We start from the raw sequence: 27,615 nt of genomic DNA, 5'->3' as shown, positions 1-27,615 counted from the left end.
AGAAAGCCCCCTTGCTGAGAGACGGCTGTCTGAAACTAGCATCTTTCAGAGAACCCTAGGTCTTGATAGAACCAGGACTATTTTCAAATCTTTACTTGAATCACCAGCTGATCAGTGATTCAATTTTGGAATTTTGGGGTAGGGATTAGACATTGTACTTTTGGGAAACTGCTATTGATATTGCTTCTGGAGAGTGATGGCATTATTAAAAATATGTTTTTATTGTAATTATAAGCTTATTGCGTTCATTATTGGTTGTAAAACTTTTTTTTTTTTTAATGTCTAGGGGATAGTCTGTGTCCCTTTTTTTCTTTTTTAACGATTTTATTTTTAAGTAATCTCTATACTCAGTATGGGACTTGAGCTTACAATCCTGAGATCAAGGATCACACTCTTAGCAACTGAGCCAGCCAGTCACTCCAGTATCCCTTTTAATTATGAGTGAGTGTAAATCTGTTATAGCTGAGTATGAAAATTCTTTTCATTTTGTTTAAATTACCTAGAAAGGAGAAATAGAACTGCTAGTTAAATGCATTAATTTTTTAAATAAAATATTTATCTTTTGAACAGGCGTTACATATACATGATTTGAAATTTAAGTTTTCCTCCTCTCCTGCCTGCCATCCACCCAGTTCCCTTTCCTGGAAACACCAGTGTTATTAATTATATATGTGAAAAAAAGGCATATATGTATGTATATCTATCTGTCTATCTATCTATCTATCTATCTATCTCCCTCCCTTTCCTCCTTTTTTGTACAGACTACTGCAGACTACCCTGTATTTTCCTCCCTTTCTCCTTTCTTTCTTTCTCTTGCAAATCATTCTGTGTGAATATGTTAAAGATTTACTTATGGGGCACCTGGGTAGCTCTACTGGGTAAGCATCTCCTTCGGGCCAAGGTCTTGATCCCAGTGTCATGTGATTGAGTCCTGCATCAGTCTTCACGCCCAGTGGGGAGTCTGCTGCTTCCTTTCCCTCTGCCCTGCCCCCATCCTCATGCTCTTTCTCTCTCATTCGCTCACTCTCTCAAATAAATAAATAAAATCTTTTTTTTTTTAATATTTTATTTGTTTATTTGACACAGAGAGAGTGTACAAGGAGGGGGTGTGGCGGGGAAAGGGAGAAGCAGGTTCCTGCTGGGCAGAGAGCCCGATGATGTGGGGTTTGATCCCAGGACCCTGGGATCATGACCTCAACCAACTGAGCCACCCAGCTACCCCATAAAAAAAAAATCTTTAAAAAAAAATAGACTTTCTCATTGTTGTGGGTTTTCTTCTTTTTTTTGAGTAGGCTCCATGCCCAGTGTGGAGCCCAATGTGGGGCTCAAACTCACGACACTGAGATCGAGTCTGATGCTCAAGTGACTAAGCCACACAGGCACCCCTCCTTACTGTTTTTTTTTTTTTTTTTTAAATGAAGGGTATAGCTGGGCATATCATAATTTACCTAGCCTTTTATTGAGGAGCATTTAGTTTTTTCTAGTCTTTTGCTTTTATAAATAATGCTAGAAAGAATAATCCCATAATAATTTATTTTGCACATATATGAATAAAGTCCTATAAGTTGACATTTTGGGTAGAAAGTTATGTAGCTTTAAAATTTTGAGGGATACTGCCAAATCATCCATCTTAGAGGTTGTTTTTTTTCTTTTTTTAAAATGATTTTATTTATTTGAGAGAGAGTGAGCAGGGGGAGGAGCAGAGGGAGAGGGATAAGCAGACTATGCTAAGTGTGGGACCCAGTGTGAGGCTTGATCCCAGGACACTAAGATCATGACCTGAGCTAAAATCAAGAGTCAGAGGCTTAACTGGGCCACTCCGGCACCCCCATCTTAGAGGTTTTAACAAAACCCAGCCTGTAAAATTGAGAATCCTGTAGTTAATATATTAAAAAATATAATTTTGGGGACACCTGGATGGCTCAGTGGATTAAGCCTTTGACTTTGGCTCAGGTCATGATTTCAGGGTTCTGGGATCGAGCCCCACATCAGGCTCTCTGCTCAGCAGGGATCCTTTCCCCCCCCACCTGCCACCTGCCTCTCTGCCTACTTGTGATCGCTCTCTGTCAGATAAATAAATAAAATCTTAAAAAGAAAACAAAAACTATATGGGGTGCCTGGGTGGCTCAGTGGGTTGGGTCTCTGCCTTCCGCCCAGGTCATGATCTCAGGGTCCTGGAATCAAGCCCCGCACTGGGCTCTCTGCTCAGCGGTAAGCCTGCTTCCCCCCATCTCTGCCTGCCTCTCTGCCTACTTGTGATCGCTCTCTCTGTCAAATAAATAAATAAAATTTTTGAAAAAAAAAAACTATAAAAATATAATGTTGTAAAAGTGTATGAACACTGTTATATGTCATTTTTCAGTTAAAATGTAGCTATGCTTCAGTGATAAAACAGTCAAGCACTTGCCTTCTCATTACTTGTTTTTCTTTCTCATTACTTTGACTTTGCAAAGATTTCATGGCTGGTTATGAGGTTCGGAAATAAGCTTTGCTTCCTTATATGTTACCAAGGCTGCCTTCTAGAGAGGAGTACCAGAGATGGACAATTTGCTGAATAACTGGCTCTTTTTATAGTTTTCAATTTTTTTAAAGCTCTGTGCAGGGCTGAACTCATGACCCTGAGGTCAAGAGTCACATGTTCTACCCACTGAGTCAGCCGGGCCACCCCGTAGTTTTTAATTCTTGTAGTAACTGATGATGCCTATGGTTTCATGATTACAATTAAATTTGACTTTACAAACAACTTTCTGGTATTTATTGCATATAATATGGTTTAACTAGAAAGAATATTAAACTTTCTAATGTTTTGAAATTTATATTTCCTTTGACCAGATAATATGTATATGGTCAAAAAACTTAAAAGGTACACAAGGCTAGAGAGTGAAAAGTCAGTCTTCCTCCACTTTTTCTTTGTATTCTTCCGCATCCGTTCCCAGAGGCAGCTACTGTTTCTGATTTCTTAGGTGGTTTTGTAGATAGTCTATACAAATATGAGCCTTTATATGTATGTATAGTTTGCAGCATTGTTTTGTTAGTATCAGTTTTTTTTTTAAGTACACTGTTATTTTTAACAGTATTTTATACGTATTTTTAAAATTATGTAAGTAGTGCATTTTTATTTTAGAGAATACAGTGTTAATGTCTTGGTATGCTGTTTCCATCCATACTTTTTCTGTGCATGCAGGTATAAGTGACTATTTTGTATTTTATAAACGAATATGATGTCAGAAGCATGCTATTTTCTAGCTTGCTTTAAATTTTTTTTCTTTTTTAAAGTAAACTCTACCCAACATGGGACTTGAAGTTATGACCCTGAGATCAAGGCTTGCATGCTCTACTGACCAAGCCAGCCAGGCGTCCCTTTTTCATTAAGTTGCTTTTTTTTTTCACTAAGTTGACCATAAATATTTTTCCAGGCCGCCAAGAATGTATTTTTACTGTAGAGTGACTGCATGGTATGTTGTTGTTTGAATGTACGGTAATTTCTTTCCCATTTCTTTGTTCTTGTACGTTTGGGGCTATTTTCATTTAAGAAGTCTTCCTTGGGGCACCTGGCCGGCGCAGTTGGTGGAGCATGCAGTCTTGATCTTGGTGTTGTGAGTTTGGCCCCACATTGGGTGTGGAGATTACTTAAAGATAAAATCTTAAAAAAAGAATAATTTTTTTTTTATGAACAGTCACAATAGACAACTTTATGTATACAGTTCAGCGTGTTTGACAAATTATTTCCTTACATGAATTCTTAGATTTGTACTTGTGGGATCAAAATATATGTTTAAAGATTACTGATAGATGTTTCCAAATTGCCCTAGGTAGTTATGAATTTTATTCTTATCTGCATATTAAAACATGTTTGATTATATCCAGTTAGATTCTCAACTGATCTTTTTGTTTAAATGGAGGAGTAGAGGGTTACGTCTTGAGATTTTAAAGAAGTTTGTGTTAGTGATGGGTGGGAATAGTCATGTTGGAAAAATACAGAGACAGTAACAACTCCGTTTGGAAACTGAGCATATGTGGGTACAATTCAGTATATACTAACATAGTTAAGGCACAGATCTCTTTTTGTGTTTTTCTTGTGGAATTTTTTTCCTGAATCCATAAAATATGAATATAAGCATGTCATTTTAGTAATATCAGTGTTCTGTTATAATTGATCTGAGAAATAGAATTTTCCCTAGCTTTATGTGTAAGCTTAGTAAAGTGGAGACTTAACGTCTGTATGCTTGAAATACGGTTTCAGTGGGGCGGGTAGGAAGCCCTATGGAAAACTTTTCAGCAGTCTTTGTCATTGCTTGGCTGATGTTCCAAATTCTCTTTCTCTTCCACTTCACTTTATTGCATTAGAAAGATTTGAGGCCAAACTTAATACCATCTGATTTGCCAATGAATAAATGAATCTCTAAAGCCCTCTAATCAGTTCTCTATCTTCAGCGAGCACAGGACTCCTTATCATTGAAGGCTCTGTGACTGTGTGGGATTTCCCAGTTGGTCAGTCTGTGTCTTTAGTATGAATCTTGCTGGAGCCAGGAATGGAAGCGACGGAAACGATTGGGAAGGTGAGAGTAAGCAAAGCATGTGTTTTCATGCCAGTGCACAAGTAAGACAGAGTTTTGCCCAGGGGTGCCCTTATATTTGTTTCACTGGTGCAGTCTTTCCTTTTCCTCTATTTATTAGGGAGTCATCAGAAAAGTAGATAAGTCTTACGAGAAAACACCTCGATATACTGTCAGGATAGATCACTCACTCGTCTTTCTTTCCCCAGTGAACCTGGAGCTTGTTGAAGGCAGTGCCTGGGAGATTGGCTGGCACAGTAGGTAGTGAATTTAGGAACTGAGTACCAAGAGCCTGTGCACATCATGTGTATCTTTTCATTTTTTTCCTTCTTTACATTTTGGAATAGTTATAGATTCACAGAAGTTGGAAAAATAGTACAGAGTTTCTGTTTATCCTTTACCTAGTGTCCCCCAGTGATTATGCATTCCCCTTTTTTCTTTGTCTCGTTTTCCTTTTTATGATCATGCTTTCAGCTTGCCATCAGCATCTGTGAGAAACACTAAACCCTCTGAACTAAAGGTTGCTGATTACTCTCCTAGAGTTACTTCTGGGAATGCATATGGTTCTTCCTCTTCATTTGTTCTTTTTTTTTTTTTTTTTGGAAGATTTTATTTATTTATTTGACAGAGAGATAAGAGAGCACAAGTAGGCAGAGTGGCAGGCAGAGGGAGAGGGAGAAGCAGGGTCCCCACGGAGCAGAGAGCCAGATTCAGGGCTTGATTCCAGGGCCCTGGGATCATGACCTGAGCCGAAGGCAGACGTTTAACGGACCGAGTCCCCCAGGCGCCCATCTTCATTTGTTCTTGATGAAGCACTTGCTTAGTATGTGGTGCTGTGCCAGATTCTAGTTGCATCTCTTGATTCAGTCTCTTATTTTGGTAACATTAAGTATAGTGGATATATCCTTCCTTTGTGGAAGGATACATGTCTAAAGTACTCAGAGACCCAAGTGTGTTGGTGAGAAGTAGTAGCTGTGACTTGGTGGCAACAGCCCTGGGTTTGGAGTTACATGCTCAGGTTCCAATCCTGATTCTCTTTCATACTTGCTGGTTGATGCTGGAATTTACTTTGCTTCTGAATCTGAACTTTTCTGTGAAAGAGTATGAGAGTAACAGTCATAGAGAGAGGTCTTGTGGGTGGATAAAGAAAAGTAGTGTTTGTATAATTACTTAGCGAATTGGAAAGTGCTGTTTCAAATCTGAAGTTGCCTTACTTATTCTAAATTGCTGAAATGAGAGCTGAATTTTAAATTACTGCTGCGTTACTTCTTTATAGCTTGACTTTGTGCAGTAATAGGAAAAACTCTCCCTGCTGCTTCTGTACCCCCGGCCTTTTTACACCTTCTGTCTTCACGCTGACTAACCAGTACTTAATAGGGTTTTCTTTTTTCAACTGGGTGTAACCCGGCTCCCTTGAGAAATTTGGGATGGCCATGTCAGCTGTCATGCTATCAAATGACATATCGAATGGTTGCCTCTTTTCTTATTCACCTAAGTCGGGGGATTTCATGTTTCAGAAACCTCTTAAAAAAATCTCTCATGCAAGTATCTTTTTGGCTTACCTTTTTCACAGGTTTTGCTCTTAGAAACCAATGCTTGATATGGTACCAGAACTGAGATTTTTATTTTTAAAGGGGAAACCTGATTTTTTAAATATGTAAATATGGGATATGTAAGCAGTCTAAAAAGTAGGGGATACCATGAAAAATTTAAGATTTAGATAATGGAGACTTTTTTTCTTAAATGTGGTCTAGGTGCAGACAGATTCTTAAATTATTAAGGGACAGACATATATAGAATAATGCACCCAGTAGCAGTAAAATACACATTATTCTCAAGTGCATGTGGAACATTCTCCGGGATAGATCATATGTTAGGCCATAAAACAAGACTCAATAAATTTAAAAGGATGAAAACCATACAAAGTATATTCTTTTTCTGATCACAATAGAATGAAGTTAGATATCAGTAATAGAAAGAAATTGGGGAATTCATAAATATGTGGAAATTAAACAACACACTCCTAAATCATCAGTGAGTAAAAGAGGAGATTACAGAGAGAATTATAAAATATCCTTAGATGGTTGAAATGAAAACACACCATCCCATGGTGGCAATGGTTGCACAACAGTGAAGGTACTTAATACCAATGTGTTGTACATTTAAAATGGTAAAAATGGTAAATCTTATGTATGACTTACCACAATTAAAAAAAACCTCATTCATTATTCAGTAATGTTTATTGAACACTTAATACTTATGTCAAAAATAAAACAACATACCATAACTTAGGGAGTGCAGTAAAGCACTGAGAAGGAAATTTATATTTTTAAATACTTTGATTAAAGAAGGATCTTAAGTTAATACCCTAAATGTCCATCTTAAGAAGCTAGTAAGAGAACATAGTAAACCAAAAGCTAATAGAAGAAAAAAAAATAAAGACTAGAAGATTAGAAATAAATTATAAGAAAAATAGCAGTGAAAATCAACAGACCAAAAATTGAAAAGGTACTGACCAAGAGAAACAGAGACAAGACTCAGATTAATAAAATCAGAAATCTAAGAGAGGGCATCACTACTGTCCTTACAGAAATAAAAAAGATGATAAGGGATACTAGGAACAATTATATGCTAACAAATTAAATAACTTAGATGAAATTATGCATTTCTAGAAAGGCTCTACTGTGATTGGCTCAAGAAGAAAAATAGACAATCTGAAAATCTGAATATATCAATAATAAGTGAAGAGATTGAGTTAACAATCAAGAAACATCCCACAAAAAAGAGCCCAGGCTTAGATGACTTCACATTTGGTGATTCTACCCTATCAATCAAATGCAAGTTCTTCAGAGACTTTTTCAAAATAAAAGAGGAGGATGGAATGCTTTGAGCATGTTGTTACTCTTACAAAAGCCATATGAAGATATCACAAGAAAATTACAGACCAGTGTCTTTTATGAATATAGACGTAAAAAATCAACAAAATGCTAGCAAACTGAATCCAGCACTATAGCAGAAGGATTATATGCTATGACCGGGTAGGATTTATATCAGGAATACAAGGTTGGTCTTATATCTGAAAAATCAACGTAATATACCATATTAATAGAAAGGATGAAAGGCACATTATCATCTCAAAAGGTGAAGGAAAAGCGTTTGACGAAATCCAACATCTTTTTTTTTTTTAAATTAACATATAAATATTCTTTGTTTCAGGGGTACAGGTCTGTGATTCATCAGTCTTACACAATTCACAGCACTCCCCGTAGCACGTCCCACCCAATCCCACCCCTCTCCCCATTCCAGCAGCCCTCAGTTTGTTTGCTGAGATTAAGAGCCTGTTAAGGTTTGTCTCCCTCTCTGGTTTCATCTTGTTTCATTTTTCCCCCCTTTCCCCTGTGATCCTCTGTCTTATTTGTCACATTCCTCATATCAGTGAGATCATATGATAATTGTCTTTCTCTGATCGACTTGTTTTGTTTAGCATAATACCCTCTTCCATCCACGACACTGCAAATAGCAAGATTTCATGTTTTTGATGGCTGCATGATATTCCATTATATATGTATACACCACATCTTCTTTATCCATTCATCTTCCAACACCTTTTTTTTTTTTTTTTAAAGATTTTATTCGTTTTATTTGACAGAGAGAGACCACAAGTAGGCAGAGAGGCGGCAGAGAGAGAGAGAGAGGGGGAAGCAGGCTCCGTGCTGAGCAGAGAGCCCGATGCGGAGCTGGATCCCAGGACCCTGAGATCATGACCTGAGGCGAAGGCAGAGGCTTAACCCACTGAGCCACCCAGGTGCCCTCCCAACACCTTTTTGATAAAAACTCTCAACAAACTAGAAATACAGGGGAATTTAATGTGAAAAATGCCAAATACCCACAGCTGATATCATAGTTAATGATAAAAGATTGAATGCATTCTCCCCAAGATCAGGAACAACAGAAGGATATCCTTTTATGCCCCTTCTATTCAACATTGCACTGGAGGTTCTAACCAGAACAAGAAAAAGAAATAAAATGCATCCAGATTGGAAAAGAAGTACAACCATATTTGCAGATGACATGATCTTGTATACAGAACATCCTGTTAGAACTGTTAAAGGAGTTGAGCAGGTTTGAAGGATGTAAAATCAATAAACAAAAATCAATTATATTCCTATGTACTTGCAATGAATAGTTCAAAGATGAAACTAAGAAAACAGTCTCATTCACAATAGCTATAAAAAGAATAAAAATACTTAGGATAAAGTTAACCAAAAAAGTATAAGTCTTATACTCTGAAAACTGTAAAACATCATTGAAAGAAATTAAAGATCTAAGTAAATGGGAAGACATTCTTTGTTCATAGATCCGATTACCTAATATTGTTAAAGATGGCAGTACTTCCCAAGTTGATCTATAGATTTGATATACTCACTGTTATAATCCTACCTGCCTGTCTTGTAGGAATTGACAGGCTGCTCTTAAAATTCATACGGAAATACAAGGGACCCAGAATAGCCAAGACAATCTTGAAAAAGAACAAGGTTGGAGGACTTTCATAACTTGCTATAATGCTGTAGTAATCACAACAGTCTTTCAGGGGGAAAGAATGGTCTTTCTTTCTTTCTTTTTTTTAAAGATTATTTATGAGTTAGTGCACACACAGCGGAAGGGCAGAGAGGGAAAATCCTTAAGCAGATTCCCTGCTATGTGTGGAGCCCCATGCAGGACTCAAGTCTCACCACCCATGAGATCATAACCTGAGCCGAAACCAAGAGTCCATTGCTCAACTGACTGAGCCACCCAGCCACCCCTTAAAGAATGGTCCTTTCAACACATGGTGCTGGGGCAAGTGGATATCCACATGGAAAAGAATGAATTTGGAACCTTTTCTCATTTGTATATACAAATGAATTCAGAATTAATCATAGACCTAAATGTAAGATCTGAAACGATAAAACTCTTAGTAGAAAACAGGTGTAAATCTTCATGACTTCGGATTAGACAGTATTTTCTTCCTTTTCATTGAGGTGAAATAAACAATGATTTCTTTGGTATGATATCTAAAACACAAACACAAAAGAAAAAAACATAAAATGGACTTCATCAAAATTGAGAACTTTATGTTTCAAATGACACCATCAAGAAAGTGAAAGCACACTCCACAGAATGAGAGAAAATACTGGAAATCATATATCTAATAAAGGACTTTTACCCAGAACATATAAAAAGTCTTACAGTCAACAATAAAAGGACAAATAACCCAATTAAAAAATAAAGGATTTGATTAAACATTTCTCCAAAGAAAATGGCCACACCCATGATGAGAAGCTCAATATCCTTAGTCATTAGGGAAATGCAAATCAAAACCACAGTGGGATGCCATTCCACACCCACTAAAATGGCTGTAATAAATAGACAGTAAGTCTTGCTGAAGATGTAGGGAAATTGGAACCCTCATGTATTCCTTGTGGGAATGTATAATGGTGTAGCCATTTTGGAAAATAGGTTGGCAGTTCTTCCAAGAGCTAAACATAGTTACTGTATCCATATTCTAGTTAACACCTGTTGTGTATTGAATAAAATTAAAATTGTGTCCATACAAAACTTGTTCAGGAGTGTTCATAGTAGCATTATTTATTATAGCCAGAAAGTAGAAGCGATCCAAATATCCATCAATAGGTAAGTTTATGAACAAATACAGTACATCTGTATGATGGAGTATTACTCAGCCATAAAAAGGAATGAAGTACTGATAGATGCTATAACACGGATAAGCCTTGAAAATAGTGTGCTGAGTGAAAGAAGCCAGACACAAAAGGCCACATATTTTATGACTCCACTTACATGAAATGTCCAGTATAGGCAAATCCATTTGGTCAGAAAGTAGATTATTGGTTTTCATGGGCTTAAGGGAGGAATCTGGGGAGTGACTGCTAAAGGATATGAGGTTTTATTTTGAGATAATAAACGTGTTCTTAAATAGTGGTGATGGTTGCACAATCTTGGGAATATAATAAAAACTGTTGAATTATAGCCAGTTTAAGAGGGTGAACTTAATGGTATATGAATTATATCTCCATAAAGCTGTTACTGAATAAATCACGTAAGGAGTTTAGGTTTAGTGATCTGTTTTTCATTAGTATAGTAAACAAGTAAAAAAGATACTGTTTGACTAGGACTATGAAAGGATAAGAAAGCTCTGAATACTATAGAAGTCAAGTGTTGCTAGAATGAGTAGAAACTTACATCCCCTCTTTCTAGATGAGCCAATTTTTCAGCCCCATATTGTCTCCAGTGAGGCTCCTCTCCCCAGTAAGCTGGGTTCTCTACTGCAGTCTCTTGTCTCCATTTAAGATCCTTCCTTGGGAAGCTGCTATCTATATCATGATTCTCTCCTCCCCCGGGGTAGCTGTGTTGATGAGGTAACACTTTGGTATGCGAATGCTGACAGCAGTCTTGTGTATATGTTAAATATTTTGCATTGGGAGAAAAAGAGTCCGCAGTGAATAGTGAGATATTTCCAGTTAGTTTTGGTCTTACAGACTTTGCATGAATAAAATTGGATAATTTTGGATAACTGATCTTTTGTTTTGAAACTTTTAAAAGCTTTATCTCTTTTCAAGAATACAGAAAGTAGAAGAAATTTTTAAGAAGTAGGACAGAAACCCTCATAAACCTATTACTCTTTATGTTTTTATTTTTTTTTTAAGGTTTTTATTTATTAGAGAGAGGAAGACTGAGAGAGCAAGCAGGAGGAGCAGCAGGCAGAGGGAGAAGTAGGCTCTCCAGTGAGCAAGGAGCCCGCTCTGGAGCTGGATCCCAGGAGCCTGGGATCATGACTCAAACCAAAGACAGCCGCTCAACTGACTGAGCCCAGGCACCCCCAGAGGCCACAATTTAATACTTTACATACTCTATTTTTTTTCTATGATTCTTTCCACATGTAGGCTGTATTGTACTATACATATGTATAATTTAATATCATTTCACATCCTCATTTGTTTGTTTAATGAACAGTTTTACTACAAGCATTTAGTTTATTTTTTTCTACCATGTGGATTTAAGCTTTACAGTACTTAAAAGAAAAATTATGGATAGGGGTGTCTGGCTCTGACTCTTGGTTTTGGCTCAGGTCATGATCTCAGGGTCATGAGATAAGTCCACTTCAGGCTCAGCACAGAGTCTACTTCCCTTCTCCCTCTCCCTCCTTCTCTGCCAGCCTCCCCCCACCTCCCCCTGTCTCTCTAAAATAAATAAATTAATCTTTTTTAAAAAAATTATAGACAGGGCACCTGAGTGGCTCAGTCAGTTAAGTGTCTGACTTTGGCTAGGATCATGATCTCGGGGTTCTGGGGTCGAGTTCCAAATTGGGCTCCCCGCTCAGTGGGGAGTTTGCTTGCTCCTCCTTCTCTGTTCTTCTCCCTACTTGTGTTCTCTCGGTTTCTCTCTCAAATAAATAAATAAAGTCTTAAAAAAGATTATGGGCAATTTTAAACACATACAGAAGTAAAGACAAGAGTAGAACAACTCCTAAGCGCTTATCACCTAATTTTGGCAATTCTCGATGCATATCCATCTTCTTGCATCTTTGAGGAAGCTTTTTTTTTTTTTTCTCCATGATTTTGTTTATTTGACAGAGAGGGAACACGAGCAGGGGGAGTGGGAGGGGAGAAGCAGGCCCCCAGCTGAGCAGGGAGCCTAGTGGAGGGGCTTGATCCCAGAGCTCCACGATCATAACCTGAGCCGAAGGCAGAAGCTTAATGACTGAGCCACCCAGGCACCCCATGAGGAGCAGCATAAAAGTGGAAGCAATTTTTATTATTTTAAACCTGCCCCAGGAGAAGCAAAAACAAAATTAAGGCTATCTCCTGCTTTTACCGTTCACAGAGAAAACAGTATTTTATTTTAAATATTTTTGATACTTTATTTTATTTTGATTATTTTAAAATTTATTTATTTGACAGAGGGAGATCACAAGTAGGCAGAGAGAGAGGGGGAAGCAGGCTCCCTGCTGAGCAGAGAGCCCAATGTGGGGCTGGATCCCAGGACCCTGAGATCATGATCTGAGCTGAAGGCAGAGGCTTTAACCTACACTGAGCCACCTAGGTGCCCCTATTTTTGATATTTTAATACTCAAATATTTTAATCTGAAAGATTAAAAAATTACTTCATTAAAATACTGGTGAAGGCAAGAATTAACTGAAGAAGTTATCTGGTGCTGGGGTAGTACCTTCTGTTATTTTCTTACAGTATATGTACAGTGAGGTGGAGTTGCTGGGTTGTTGTTTTTGTTTTGGCATTTATTTTTTTTCACCAGTGTGTTGTTTTTCACCACCACATATTTTGTGGAAGTTATTGGGGCACTACTTTCATTTTCTTATGAATTTCAGACTTTCTTCTTGTTTTATTCTTCATTGACAGTTGTACATTATATTCCATAATACTGAAAGGGAGATTTTCCTTCATTATGAGATGGCAGTGCCTAATTTTTGAATGGTACTTTACTACTTGTAATTATGAAGGGAGCATATATTCATTAGAAAATATTTAGAAGATACAGAAAAGTGCAATGAAAAATCTATAACCCACTACCAGAAATTAAGCAGTGTTAATGATTTTTTTCCTATTCATATGGCCTGCCCTTGCAATGGAATATGGTGAATCTTCCCCTTTTATTCCATCTTGGGTATTTGCATTATACATTATGGCTGTTTTTTTGTCCTGACTTCACTGTAGTTAATTATTATTCATACTGGGGGTGAGTGATTGAGATAGAGAGATTAACTCTGATTTTTTTCTGCCCTACCGCAGAATCTTATGGTCTTGTGATCACTTGAATAATTCCAGATTTTAATGCTCTTTCCCAGGAAAATAACTTCCTGCCCACCCAAGTCTCCTGATTCTGCTGTTCGTTTGTGTAGAGCTCCCTGAATGAAGGCCTCTTGCCTTTGGGGCTAAAAAATGATTGTTGGGCATTGTCTGTGTCCAGTCTTTCTGCTCTATGCCTAATTGGTTATTTCCAGACTTTTGAGGCTAAGAACTCTTTTAAGTGTCCAGTGTCACAGAGCTCTACAGAAGTGGAATTTCTTGTATTGAGAAAAATGATCAAACTAAAATAATTTAGAATTACTTTTTGTATTACCTTTGCCTTTAAAAATTAATAACTGCTTGTACCTGAGTTTGAAAAATTGTGGATATGAAGACAACTAAGTTCATGGGTAATGTTTGGTGTGCATATGGAAGAAAGCTCAGACATTCTTGTAATCACTGTGTGCTCTCATCTCAGAGGTGGGGTTAGTGTTTACAGGTTGGGAGCTGGTGCTCTGGCCTTCCCAAATTGCCGGTTTCCCTCTGACAGTCTCTTCTGTTTGTTCTTTGCCCGTATCTATTTGCACATTCCTTTTACCTGGAATGTTTTTTAACATTTTTCCTACCCTCCAGTTACTCCTACTCCCCAAGAAGAAAATGACCTCAATTAATGATTGCAGTGATTTTGATTTTCAGCTCAAACTTCATTATTTTTACAAATATTTCTCAAATGCTTGAGCATAACCGGCATAGTTATAGGCATTACGTGAATGTAGTAAACAGGGTCCCCACCTTCATAATACTGATAGTCCTGTAGGGAAACAGACAGCAAATATGTAAACAAACGTGATAGAATGTTTGTCGTAAGTGTTTCGAAGGAATGAAACAGGGTGCAGTGATGGGGCCCTCCTTTGAGTGGTCTTTGAAGGACTTGTTGAGGAGGTGACCTTTAAGCTGAAGCCCTGAGGCCCACAGCCAGGCTACTGTAGGCACATGGACAGTGTTTAAGGCTGAAAGAAGAGCAAGAGTGAGGCCAGTGGGGGCCATGAGTTCAGAGATACCCTGGAGGTAACAATTTGGAAGTCATCAGTTTAAAGGCAGTTTGTAAATTTCCTGGCGATGGATTCTGAGTGTTTTGGAGTGGGCAAGATGAGAAGATGAAAGGCATCGGTCTGGGCCCCTCAGCCACTCTGGAAGCAGAGCAGAGATGGTTAGAGAAATGCTCAAGTAGGTGCAGCCAGAAAAGTTGCAGGAAGGCATGATCATTTGTTTTCATGAAAGTGGGAAGTTTTTCAAGAAGGATGGCACAGCCAGCCTTAGAATGCTGTGGAGAGTTGGAGTTAGCCAAGTAGAGCAAAGTATTGCTTGGATTTGCCAGCATGGAAGTCATCTGTGATCCTGATGAGCAGCTCCCCGGGAGCAGTGGCCAGTGACGCCCGATCGGAGGGGCTGCGGGGCAAACAGGAAGTACGTCAGTGCACCTGGTGTCCTGGGAGGTGTGGGGAGAAGGGAGCAGGCTGCAGGCAGAGTACTTCTCCCCAGGGGAGAAGACGGGAAAGGCATTTTGGGGAGAAGGGCAGAGCAAACTCACTAGAGAACAGGAGTTGGGATGCTAGCTTGGGATACTTTGTGAAGTTTGAGATTCTCAGTGTAAAATGAAACTGGCTGGACACATGCGCGTATGTGTTCCTTCAGCATGATGGACGGGCAGGAGAAGGCACCTGATTACCTGATTGTGTGTCAGCTTCTTCCAAGGTTCAGACTTGCTCGGCAGCTACTACATTGGGAGAGAAAGTTGAGGGTAGTTTCAAGCTCTTAACACCCCTGTGGAATTGAGTCCAGAATAAAAGGAAGGTCAAATTGGGAAGGTGTTTTATGGACTTGAGGAGCCTGGCACCATGTGCTTGAGCATAGGAGCTGGAAGGATGGGCTGTTGTGGTTCAGAAGCTGGATTGCAGAACCTTTCAGGGAGCTGAGAGATGAGGAGGGGTTGGTGATACCTGAGAGTGGACACCCAGAAGGTTAGAGGTCTGAGGTGGCTGAAAAGATAGGACACTGAAGGATGCTGAGGCAGGGAAGGAGGGAGACAGGGAGGCTGGAGCCCCAGTCCGCCCGGAGCTTGGCCAGTGACTGCAGGCTGACAAATGAAAGCAGGGGCTGGCCGGGAGCGTGAGTGCTGTGTCTGCAGGGCGTGAGCTGCTCTGCCCCAGCCCCGGGATTTCCACTTGGATTTCCTCGGGCAACATTTTCTCTCCTTTCTGTGCCACCTGCAGCCCCTTCTACAAACATCCTGCTTAGGACTCCTCCTGATACTGTTGCCGCTGTTTGCATTTCTGTCTCTTCCTTCTTCCTGGTGATGGGCTCCTCCTCGAGGGCCTGGACCAAGCCTCACATTCTGTGATTTCTGGTCATTAACACAGTACACGCTGCTCACGTGACCGGCCCAGCGTAAATGTTCACTGAGTGAATGCGTGCGCTCAGAAGTGGGTGGGCTCAGAGGGGAAGAGAAGGCAAGAACAGAAGGCACAGGTAGAGTGAGAATGGAGATTTATTGCCGGCAGGGCAAGGCAGAGTGTCTTTGTAAAATTTCAGACCATATTATAGAATCATTAGAATGCAAAAGAGTTTGCCATATTGATAGAAACACACGCTTTTGAGTTCATGTGAATAAATTCTGCTAATTTCTGGCTTCCAGAGTTGGCTTTAAAAGTATTATGACCACTTTCTGCATATTTTCCAGGGACATTTTCAATGTGGTTATTCACTTTGTTGTGCTGCTAGTTTAAATTGTTCTTGGTACTATAATATGGGATATTATTTTGGTAAAGCTTCCTAAGTACTTGTGATTTGGTTTCTTGTTCCCTAATCCTCTACTTCTCATGCTCCATGCACTATAGCTTTTTACCATTTTCGTGTTTCAACTATGAAGTGCCTGTACTTTGGGTTTTTGATGTGGCAGTGTTGGAGTTGTGGAGTGTTGTAGTGTAGTGTTAAGAATATAAACCATAGGGCTAGACAGCTCTGGTTTTCAGTTACTGCTTGACATTATTAACTTTAAAACTCTGGGCAGTTTTTGGTTGGTTGAGACCTTTCTGAGTTTTATCTCTTTATCTTTGAAAGGGGAATAGTGATGCCCACCTGTGTCATTGCACGGTCTCGCCTTAGCGTGCTTCTTCCCTCAACGGTTTGCAAGTGTCTCCCTCCCTCATTTGCTTATGCCTTTTCCCCCACATTTAGTTTTATCATTTCCTCTGTTACCTGATGGGCATACATAGTTTTGTCTCGGTCATTCCAGGCCTTTTCCATCCATCCCGTCTCTGAATTGCCACAGTACTTACACATACCCCTAACTGGCGGGTACAACATTCTACCTGTGAAATCTAATGCGTACCCTGTGTCTGTGGTGAATTATTACGTGGACAAGCTTTTTGTGCATTTTGTTGTCTCCAAGTAAGTTGGAAGCATTTTCAAGTCAAGCCATAGATTATAGTTATGTCTATCGTATTTTCTGTAGCGAGATGTGATATATGATGAGTCAGTAAAAGTCATCGAGATTAGCCTGGTAATGGGTAACCAGAACAGATGTATTCAGCCCAGCTATTTATCCGTGTATTCATTCGGCAGACATCCATTGATGTGTATGTGTTAGATTGAAACACATGGCCACAATGTTCTGCAGCTCCTATTAATTGGTAGAATCCATCTCTTCACACTTAATCTGGGCTGGCCTTGTGACTTGCTTTGACCCCAGAATGTAGCAGAAGTGATTTGCAGGTTCTGGATTCCAGGCCTTGAGCAGCCTGGCACCTTCCCCCTTCGCTACCATGGAATGCTCTCCCCACTGTAAAGTGAGCTGCAGGCTAGGCTGCTGAGTGGTCAGAGATCCCGTGTAGTGAGAGGTCCAGCCAGCAGCCGGCATCAGTGTGTCAGACATGGGAGTGATGCCACTGTGGACTCTTGAGCCCAGGTGAAGCCGGCAGGTGACAACAGTGGCATGAATGATCCCAGGTGAGATTTGTAGAGGAACCTTCTAGCTGGGCCCAGCCAACCCACAGATTTATGAGAAAGATTAACTTGTTTTGAACTACTAGGTAAAAATGATTCTACTTGTAGCTTCTCTTACCGAGAAGTCTACAGAGCAGAGTTTATAGTTGGTTCTGTTCTCTCCCACCCTCCCCCTATCCTCCATTGTTAACTCCACCCTCCCTCTATCCTCCATTGTTAATATGCCTCTATAGGTGGGTACCTAAGTGTCACACAGTAATTATGGCAATTAAGGGGATAGAGATAGGAGCTAATTTTTTTTTTAAGATTTTATATAGTTATTTGAGAGAGAGCATGAGTGGAGGTGGAGGGTGACTGGGGGGAAGGGCAGAGGGAGAGGGAGAAACAGGCTCCCCACTGAGCAGGGAGCCAGAGGTGGGGCTCTGTTCTGGGACCCCGGGATCATGACCTGAGCCAAAGGTAGATGCTTACCTGACTGAGCCACCCAGGTACCCCAGAAGCTAATTTTTAAAAATGTCCTGTGCAAACCCTTTCCATTCGTCATCTTATTTAATGAATGTAGAGCCGGTATTCTCCCCAGTGCCACTCAGGAAGTGGCAGAATCAAGACTGGAGGCTGGAATTCTTAACTGTGTTGTTCTTTTGATTACCTCAGGTCTCTAATTGTGTGTTTCTTCATTCTTGTTGAAGCTGGTATTTTTTAACTTCTTCCTGTTGGTCCCTAGTGGGAGCTGGGCTATTGTTCTGGTAAATGTTGCTCTGTTAATTTCTACTTTCCTGGGTACTGTAAAGGAGAATGACTCTAGGACCATTGTCTTGACCTCTTATTGTTTTTTCTCCATAGTTATAGACCAAGATGATGTGGCAGGAAAAGGTTGGGGGCCTTGGACCCTAATTACTCTACTAGGGGCAAACAACGGTGGTGATGTTGGGGAATGGAAAGGCCCTTTGCAGGTGGGGAGGAGTTCTAGAGGAGTTGGGGCATTTTTTTTTTTTCAGAAATACCTGGAATGTATCTCTTTTCCAGGGTCTGATACAATAACATCTAGTGGACTCCATGGCTTTTATGGTGAGATCTTGCTGAAGGAGAACACTTAGCCTGATAAGAAGAAGAAAGGTACTTGGCTATTCTAAGGTACCTGCCTTTCCTTTTATATCACTTTTACATTTATTTTGGAAAATGTGTACAAGTAGAAATTTTTTTAAAAACTTGGAAATAGTTTTACATTTTGAGTCATTTTTTTTTCTTTTTACTGAAGTATAGTTGATGTGCAGTATGGAATTAGTTTCAGGTGTATGACATAGTGAGTCCCCAAGTCTGTACAGGATGCTCCGCTCCCCACAAGTGTAGCTGCCATCTCTACATACAGTGCTGTTGCTGTTATTCCCTGTGCTGTAGCTTTCATCCCCACGACTTATGCAGTCCAACATTCTGAGCAATTTCTTTATTTTTTTTCTTTAGAGAGGGAGGGCAGGGGAGGCACAGAGGGACAGGGAGAGAGAGAATCCCAAGCCTGAGTCCCCGCTGAGCGTGGATCCTGACGTGGGGCTTGGTCTCCACACCCTGAGATCATGACCTGAGCCGAAATCGAGAGTCAGATGCTGAACCTTCTGAGCCACCCAGGTGCTCCCTGAGTACTCTCTAATGTTAGTACTGCTGTCAGGTAATCACCTGTGTGATGCTCCTCTCCTGAATGATGATTTCAGAACTAACGTTAAGAGGTACTGTGCTGGTTTCTTAAGCTCTCTCTGGGCAAGGGCTGAGTCTTGTTTACTCTTGTATCCCAGTGCCTTCCAGTAATGCCTTATACATAACAGACCTGCTTTTTATTTGGCCCAGCCACAGGTAACATCTGGGACCTTGGGTTCTAGGTTCACTTTAGACCTGTTTCCTTGTTGCACTCTCCCCTGGAAGAGAGCCTGGACAGGACGTGGGTGGAAGCAAGAGATTTTTACCTCCTCCTCCTGTTTGTTTATATTCCGTTTTCTGCATTTTTAAAATGTTTTTTTTTTAATATAATGTTTTTATAATTCTGTTGCTGTATGAAGTTTTGCTTATATTTTTGTTGATTTAGAAAATTCCTGGGAGGTACAGGGAAAAGAACACATATTTATTTACTTGGATGGCTAAAAATATCTCTGAAAGGATACACAGGAAACTAGGGACGTTACTTGCTTCTAGACAGGGAAACCGGGCAGCTAGAGGGCAGGAGTGGGAGGGAGATTTTTGTACTTTTGTACCTTGTGAGTTGGGACCCATGTGATTGATACTCCCGGAATGCCTTTGGAAGTAGAAATGGAGAAAGTGTTCAAGAGCACAGGAAAAAGGTCCCCCAAAATCCAGTTTAATAAAAATAAATATAAGAGAGGATTATCAGTTACTTTTTCTTTTTTTTTTTTTAATTTAAGGGGAAAAGAGAGAACCCAGTCTGCTTAATGCCTGGGGGCTTCTGATATCTTTCATTCTGTGGGTTTGTATATAGGAATGTGTCATGTTAAGCCTTCATTGCATAGTAACCTTCAAGAAGCATATACTTTTATTTGTTAGAAATCATGGACAATTCTTATTGAAGGGGAGCTTTTTATATAATACATATTTTTAAAGTTACACCAGAGACTTGGAATGAATGGGATCATTTCTTTCCTAGCAATGGAGAGTTTGTTCTCTTGCCTGTTGCTTCCTACCTGAGCTGTTGATTTTAGGACCCTGGAAGGAGTAAAGGATAGGAGAGTCTTTTCACTGAGAATGAAAGATAGATGTTTAGGGGAAGGCGGAGTATATCTGTTATCTGTCGGTGTATAACAAACCACCACAAACTTAGTGGCTTAAAACAACAATGAAATATTCTCTCTCATAGTTGTGTTTCAGCTGGGTAGTTTTTTTGCTTGTCTCAGACTTATTTGTGTAGCTGCAGTCAGATGACGAATGAAAGAGGTAAGTCGTCTCCGATGGACGCACTCACAAGTCCCACAGTGCTTCTTGCTGCTAATTGGGGCTTGTTGGTTCTCTTTCACACGGCCTCTCTGGTTCCAGGAGCTTCCTCACTGCATGGCAGGCCTAGGGCGGCATTCTAAGAGGGCAAGCTGTATTGCTTGCCTGTCACATCTATGTTTCCTTTTGCAGTAGCTGGTTTGCTGCTGGCCAAAGCAGGTCACAGGGCCAACCTCAGGTCACCGTGGAGGGGACTAAGTTCCCACCTTGGTGGGGGAAAAAGAAACAAAGAATTAGTGGCCATTTTTAATCCACCACAAGCCCACCCTTGTTTGATTTGCTTCTTGGGTTAATATTGGGCCAAGAGAGAAAAAGTTCTGTTAGTTTCTCCAGTTTTCCTGTATCACTGATACCTTCATTAGGCCAACGTAGGAGCTGATTAATGAACTGGGGATATTATGTTCAGACTAAAAATTGGAATGAAGGGTAATAGCTGCTTTTATGTATTTGAAGAACCTTCTTATGAAGAAGAGACCAGTTCCACGGTATGGAAGTGACTGGAAAGCAGCTGTCTCTTCTGCCATGTGAGACAGTGAGTCTTCTCGAATGCTGTCCTGCCCCCAACCCCATGCAAGTAGAATATGGGTAATCTTGTGTCAGGGGCTTTAAAGGAGGGTCTTCCTCCGTGAATGACTCAACTTAAATGATTCCTGTTGGTGTCAGAAGTCTGTGCTTTTGGAACTCGGAAAGTGCACTGTGCTCTTCATCTTGAGAGTAGGGATGGATGAGGGGATGTTAGAAAGGGGAGGAATTCTTCTGCACGGACTTGTGATTTTACTTGATGGATAAGTTCATAGATACCTGCTGGGACCCCGAGAGGAGGGGATTGACTGTTGCTGTGAGGAGCGGTTCCATTTAGTACAGAGGCAGGGAGGTGCTGCATCTTGAAGACAGGTTTTTTGTGAGCCATCTTTGGTTAGAATGAAAAGAGTCAAGAGAAGAAATTGAAGTAAGAAATGGATGTGTACGGTTCCTCCAGCAGCCACAGATTAAGTGTTCAGCTTCCCGAGTTTATCTAATGAAAACTGTTTGGTACAACTTTCCTGTAACATGATTTTGAGATCTCCCGATTTTCTGTATAACAGACCACCAGGTCCAAATGGTGCTGTTGTCAGCTGAGAATACTGTCCATAAGGGATCAGCGTGTGGGCCTGTTCCCATTTCTCCCTCCCATCACTCCCTTTTCTTTGTTGGAGGGAGAAGGCAGCGGCAGGGACGACTGTTCACTCTGATGTCAAGCTCCTGAGCAAGAAGCTTAATGGACGTGCTGTCTCTTTTTCATGTTATCAGCCCGGCCACTTCGGTCGGTGGTGTTTCTATGGAGCCTGCCCCATTTCCAGCGCTTTTTTTTTTTTTTTTTTTTTTTAAGAAAACTCCGAGTATGGCAATAAGCTACAGTACCTCCAGTGATTCATACGCAGAGGGGTGTTAGGTTTTTGGTGGGAAGCAAAATTTAAGCGACAAATAAATATGCTAGCTGAAGCAGAAGATTGCTTTCCTGACTGGCTCATTTACAAGCTGGAAAGTTGTGAAAAACATCAACCTACCAACTGTGTAGCTCATTGGCTCTTTCTTTGGGCTTCCATGTTCCTCCTGGTAAAAATAATAATTATGTTATTCTGGTATGGTTGCCAAGCATTCATGCTTCTCACTCCACTTGTGATTATAAATGATTCTGCAGCGTGAATTGCTTTGTCTTTGATTTAATGTTTCATAACATTTGGATGTTTTGTTCTCTGTGCTGATTTGTCATTCTCTTTCCCTTTTCAGAATGGACTGCTGAATTATGAAGAATTTCAGACCCAATAGCAGAAACTCACTCGGTCACTCACTCCTTTATCTCCTACTAGTTATTTAAATTGGACTTTTAATATCCTACCAGCTGCTCTTCAGACACACATGGTGCATTGTTGCCATTCCCCGGATTGCATCTTTGAAACACAGGCTCTTAGTAACTTTCAGCGAACAAAGAGGCAACCTCCCGGGTATATTTCCTGGGAGGGTGTCACCCTGACTGCCCTCTAGCTTCTGCTGGATCTGGATTTGAATTCCACCATGGAGCCTCGCATGGAGTCCTGCCTGGCACAGGTGTTGCAGAAGGATGTGGGAAAACGACTACAGGTTGGCCAAGAACTTATAGACTATTTCTCAGACAAACAGAAGTCTGCTGACCTTGAACATGACCAGACCATGTTAGATAAACTTGTGGATGGGCTTGCTACCTCTTGGGTGAACTCTAGCAATTACAAGGTAAGCTGTGCTTAAGAAGGCACTCGTGTAGGTGGCTGGGCTGCCTTGGCGGGTCAGAACTGGTCCTTAGGAAAAAGACTTCTTTAGGAGCCATTCGTAGGTGGCTTCCAGTAAGACACCCAGGCTGCGACTTTTGGATGTTTCATTCTGGAGCAAGTAGGGTCTTCTTTAATTCTTGTTGGAGATCAAAGAATCCTTATGCTTTCGCACTTTGAGAGAAGGTCAAGTGAACAGATAAAGAGAGGCTTTTATGTTGGGAAGTTTACAACCATTTGCAGCCCTGAAGTTGAAATGAATGTTCTATCCTACATTGAAAGGGTCATGAGATGTTGGTGAGTGGCCCTTCATAATTAGCAAACATCTTCACTGATTTCCTGTTGGGGATGGAATTGGTGGTAGTGTGTGGCACATTTTACCTTCAGATCTCTGTTTTGAAGTCGGCCTAGGTACCTGGCCAGAAATAGTATGGGTTGCCAAGGGCTCTTCTGTGACTTGTGTGTAATGGCCTGGAGGATATCCTTCTGGTTCTAAAGATCGAAGTGGGCATGTGCCTTTGGTGGGTAGGGGATGCAGGCAGGGTCCCAGGACCCAAATGAGTTGTCACGATTGACCATTTTACCATTCAAGGATTGAGCTTTTGTGACTAAAAACTGGACTGGACTTGTGCTGCAGAGGTGTCATTCTCTCTACCTCCCCTCCCCTTACTTAGTTTGCCAAGAGGTGGCCCCTTTGGGTCAAGATTGAGATAGAACAGTAGGGTGTTGGCATGACTTCTAATAGGTGCTGTAGACATTGGGATTGGGAAAGGGGCTCACAGGAAACAGAATCTCTTGTGCTTTTTCATTGACTCAGTCTTCTGAGGTTGGTTTGGATTTGGAAACTGGTGCTTAACAGGATTTCTTTGTTTGCTCTAGTGTGGACTCTTGTTTTCCAAATGCATTATAAACCTTGCTCTCACTTAAGAGTCAGCAGGCTTTATACTCATTAAGCGTATTACCTGGGACCCTGATATTTTACTTACAATTACATGTAAAATTTATCCTGTCTTTGAAAGTGGAGTTTAATTTCTGTATAATTCATCTATTTATTCATTTAGCTGCAGGTGGCAAGTGCTGCTTATGTGCTTGGCCTTTGTGCTGGGTGATGGGAGTGTTACAAACAGGGGAGGGTGGTGGAGGGCCATTGTCGAGGGCTGTAAAATCACCTTGTCTGGGTTGGATTCCCAGTTCCACCACTCCGTGTGCACATTGCTATGCTTTTGGCTGAGAGTAACTGAAGCTGACTCATTGGCTTCAAACTGCCACCAGGAAATTGAGTAATTTTCTTTAAGAGTTCAAGAAGTCTCCGGTAGTTAAGGCAATGTCCAGAGAAGAAGAGTGTCTGCTTTTGTCTTTTACTTGGAGGGAAGCCTTTCCCAGAAGCTCCCTAGCAGAACCTTTTACATCGGATTGGCCAGAATGGCTTTGCCTGCCCATCCCAGCATCATTGGAAAATGGATGGGTATCCCTGATTGTTTTCCACCATCATGCTTGACCTCCTGATCTCAAGAAGAGTCCAGCCTCCTTTGAGTGAAGCATATGGCCATGTGAAGGAGGGGATGATATTTGAATACTGTCAGACTCCTGCTCAAAAAATACTGCTTTCATGAGGGAATAAGCACTCTCTAAGCGTCCAGTCCAATGAGAGCAGATAATGAAAGAAAGCTCTACTCTGACTATAATGGACAGCATCAGATCTCTGAGCAATAGTGGACCTTTGTTCATACATAGAACTCAAGCTTTATATATTATGGGTTGAAGGAGGAAGTTCGGAACGGGACTGAGGTAATAGGGATGTTAAATAGGTAACCCAGAGAGTCTGCTATACCATTCGAGTTCTCTTAACCTTTCCCGGCTTTGGCTTTGGGGTTTGGTTCCCTTATGTACAGTGTTGGGATAACTGAGTTGTTACCAGTGCTAAATGAGACATTGTATGTTGGTAGGATTGCAAGCTGGTGCAGCCACTCTGGAAAACAGCATGGAGGTTCCTCAAGAAGTTGAAAATAGAGCTACCCTCTGACCCAGCAATTGCGCTACTAGATATTCACCCCCCAAATACCAATGTCATCTGAAGGGGCACCTACACCCCAGTGTTTATAGCAGCAATGTCCACAATAGCTAAACTATGGAAAGAGCCCCGCTGTCCGTCGACACGTGAATGGAGAAAGAATACACACACACACACACACAATGAAATACTACTCAGCCATCAGAAATTGAAATCTTGGGGGCACCTGGGTGGCTCAGTGTAGGTTAAGGCCTCTGCCTTCAGCTCAGGTCATGATTCCAGGGTCCTGGGATCGAGCTCTGCGTTGGGCTCTCTGCTCAGTGGAGAGCCTGCTTCTTCCCCTCTCTCTCTGCCTGCCTCTCTGCCTACTTGTGATCTCTGTCAAATAAATAAAGAAAATCTTTAAAAAAAATAAAAAAGAAATTGAAGTCTTGCCATTTGCAATGACATGGATGGAACTAGAGGGTGTTATTAAGTGAAATAAGTCATCAGAGAAAGACAGTTGTCATATGATTTCACTCATATGTGAAATTTAAGAAACAAAACAGAGGAGCATAGGGGAAGAGAGAGAAAAATAAAATAAGACAAAAATCAGAGATGGAAACAAGCCATAAGAGACTTTTAATCATAGGAAACAAACTGAGGCTTGCTGGAGGGGAGGTGGTGGGGGGATGGGGTAACTGGATGATGGACATTATGGAAGGCACGTGATGGAATGAGCACTGGGTGTTATTCAAGACTGATACTGCACTGAGGGCTGGGCATCCAGTGAGGACCGTTGGGCCCGGCCCCCGCCCTTACCGTGACCACGAGTGCCCAGGTAGTCTAGCTCTGTCTAAATCTGGCACTTGTGGACATCATCCCGGTGCACGCTTGTCTCAAGGCCCATGCCATGCTGCTTTGTATTTGAAATTTGTAGGTTCTCTGTTAACCTGGGGCTTCCTTTGTCTCTGCCCTAATGGTCTAATGGGATGGGGGTGGGGGAGGGCAGGGAAGGCAAATGATGGGATAGTGCACAGTGTAGGATAGGATATCATTAACCATTAAACTGCATCGTAGGAGTGTCTATAAAGGTTGTATTGTGGAGAAGAAAAAAATGTTAGGGTTTGTTAGAGAGGCTGAGTTGGAGAGGTAGAATTACATAGGGCCATGAAGAATCAAAAGGAATGAGTTCATAAAGGTTCTGAGAAGCCTGACTTCCCTTCTTGTTTCTCCCTCTCTGGGCAGCGCCACTTCTTGTAGACTGTAGAAGATTTAGTCTTTCCTTAAGCCTCTTTACAGAACACAGTGTTTATGTCTGCCCTGCATCAGGTGCCCTTTATGGGCGGGAGGGAAGGTGTGACTGATAAGGGAGGTTGCTCTCATTCCCCTGGCCTCTATCTCCACAACCTTGGCTTTCATTGAGGTTTTTATTCCTCCCTCTGTGTCCTTGAGAGGAGAGCCAGAAAAGATTATTGGATTCAGATGAAGTGACTTCTGTTTCTTTTTCTGGCAGTCCGCTTGGTATTGCCATCAAACCTCGCCTCCTTTCAGAGGCTGTTCATTATTCCCAGATTTTTTTCCCTGCAATGTTGTCCAGTGGTTGCAAGAACCGCACTTCTCTGGGTGTATTTTATTGGTTGATTGAATGATTGCAGTGTTTACATTTTATGAAACATTTATTTATTTTAAAAAGGTTTTTTGACTGTAGGTGGCACATAATGCTACATTCATTTAAAGTGCACAACAGTGGTGATTTAACTTGTCTATACATTATGCTATGCTCCCCACAAGTGTAGCTAACATCTGTCCCCATGCAACAGTATTACAGAATCATGGACTGTATTCCCCACGAATGCCTTTTATGCCAATGATTTCTTCTTTCCATAACTAGAAGCCTGTACCTCCCACTCCTCCTCACCCATTTTGCCCATCCCTGCACTACATCATGCTTCTGGCAATCATCCATCCATCTATCCATCCATCCATTCATTCCTTTATTATTTTTATTTTATTTTAATTCTCATGTAGTTAATGTAGTGTTACATTAGTTTCAGGTGTACAATGTAGTGGTTCAACAGTTCCATGTATTACTCAGTGCTTAACAATATGTGTACTTTTAATCCTCTTTGGGTAGGTATATTTTAAAAAGATAGATGTCTCTGTTTTAAGTTGAAAAGCTATAGTTAGTGGTACTAAGCAAGAGCAAAAACACCACAGGAGAAGTTATTTTGAGAAAATTCTGGGGCTCCTGGGTGGTGCAGTTAAGCACCTGACTCTTGATTTTGGCTCAGGTCATGATCTCAGGATACTGGGATCAAGTCCCGCATCGGACTCCATACTCAACGGGGAGTCTGCTTGAAATTCTCTTTTTCCCTCTCCTTCTGCCCCTCTCCCCATTCACACCTGAATTGTCACTTTCTCTCTCACATAAATAAATAAAATCTTAGGGTACTTGGATGGCTCAGTTGGTTACGCGTCTGCCCTCAGCTCAGGTCATGATCCCTGTGTCCTAGGATTGAGCCCCACATTGGTCCTTCTGCTCAGTGGTGAGTCGGCTTCTCTCTCTCCCTCTGTGATCTCTCTCGCTCTTGCTCTCTCTCAAATAAATAAAATGTTAAAAAAAAAAGGGGGAAAGAAAATTTCTGTGGATTGTTGAGTAAAAATGATATGCTTGATGGATGTAATTAATGGCATTTCTTCCTAAATATGTGTTAATAAATATGCAAAAGCATCAAAGTATATTGAAAATCATTCAGATTTGAGTATGAACAGTCTGAATTCCTGTTCTGGCTCTGTCCTTTGACTTTTGAGCAGGGAACTCTCATCTGTAGAATGGGTGTCTGGTGATACCTACTACATAGCATTCTTATGTGGATTCAGTGAACCAGTGTACATAAGGTGCTGGTCGTGCTTAGCATTATAGCATGTGGTCAGTGAAAGGAAGATGATGGACAGAGTATGGAGTTACTGGTAGTAAGACGAA

The 27,615-nt window shown here is 40.9% G+C and overlaps 1 protein-coding gene across 13 annotated transcripts in view; it reads left to right on the top strand.

Annotated features, from left to right (window-relative positions):
- The window catches only part of CLASP1 (cytoplasmic linker associated protein 1), a 268,754-nt gene that overhangs the window by 12,257 nt on the left and 228,882 nt on the right, over nt 1–27,615 (top strand). For all 13 annotated transcript variants that reach the window (XM_032840927.1, XM_032840929.1, XM_032840926.1 and 10 more), the window contains exon 2: nt 22,125–22,604. In XM_032840927.1, the coding sequence (XP_032696818.1) occupies nt 22,410–22,604 (195 nt within the window). In that variant the 5' untranslated portion in view covers nt 22,125–22,409. The remainder of the gene's footprint in view (nt 1–22,124; nt 22,605–27,615) is intronic.

Source organism: Lontra canadensis, unplaced genomic scaffold (genome assembly GCF_010015895.1).
Source record: "Lontra canadensis isolate GAN:19392208 unplaced genomic scaffold, GSC_riverotter_1.0 scaffold117, whole genome shotgun sequence".
In the NCBI taxonomy this organism is placed as follows: domain Eukaryota; kingdom Metazoa; phylum Chordata; class Mammalia; order Carnivora; family Mustelidae; genus Lontra; species Lontra canadensis.
The sequence above is the reverse complement of the archived record's forward strand: the minus strand, read 5'-3'. Positions and strand labels throughout refer to the sequence as shown.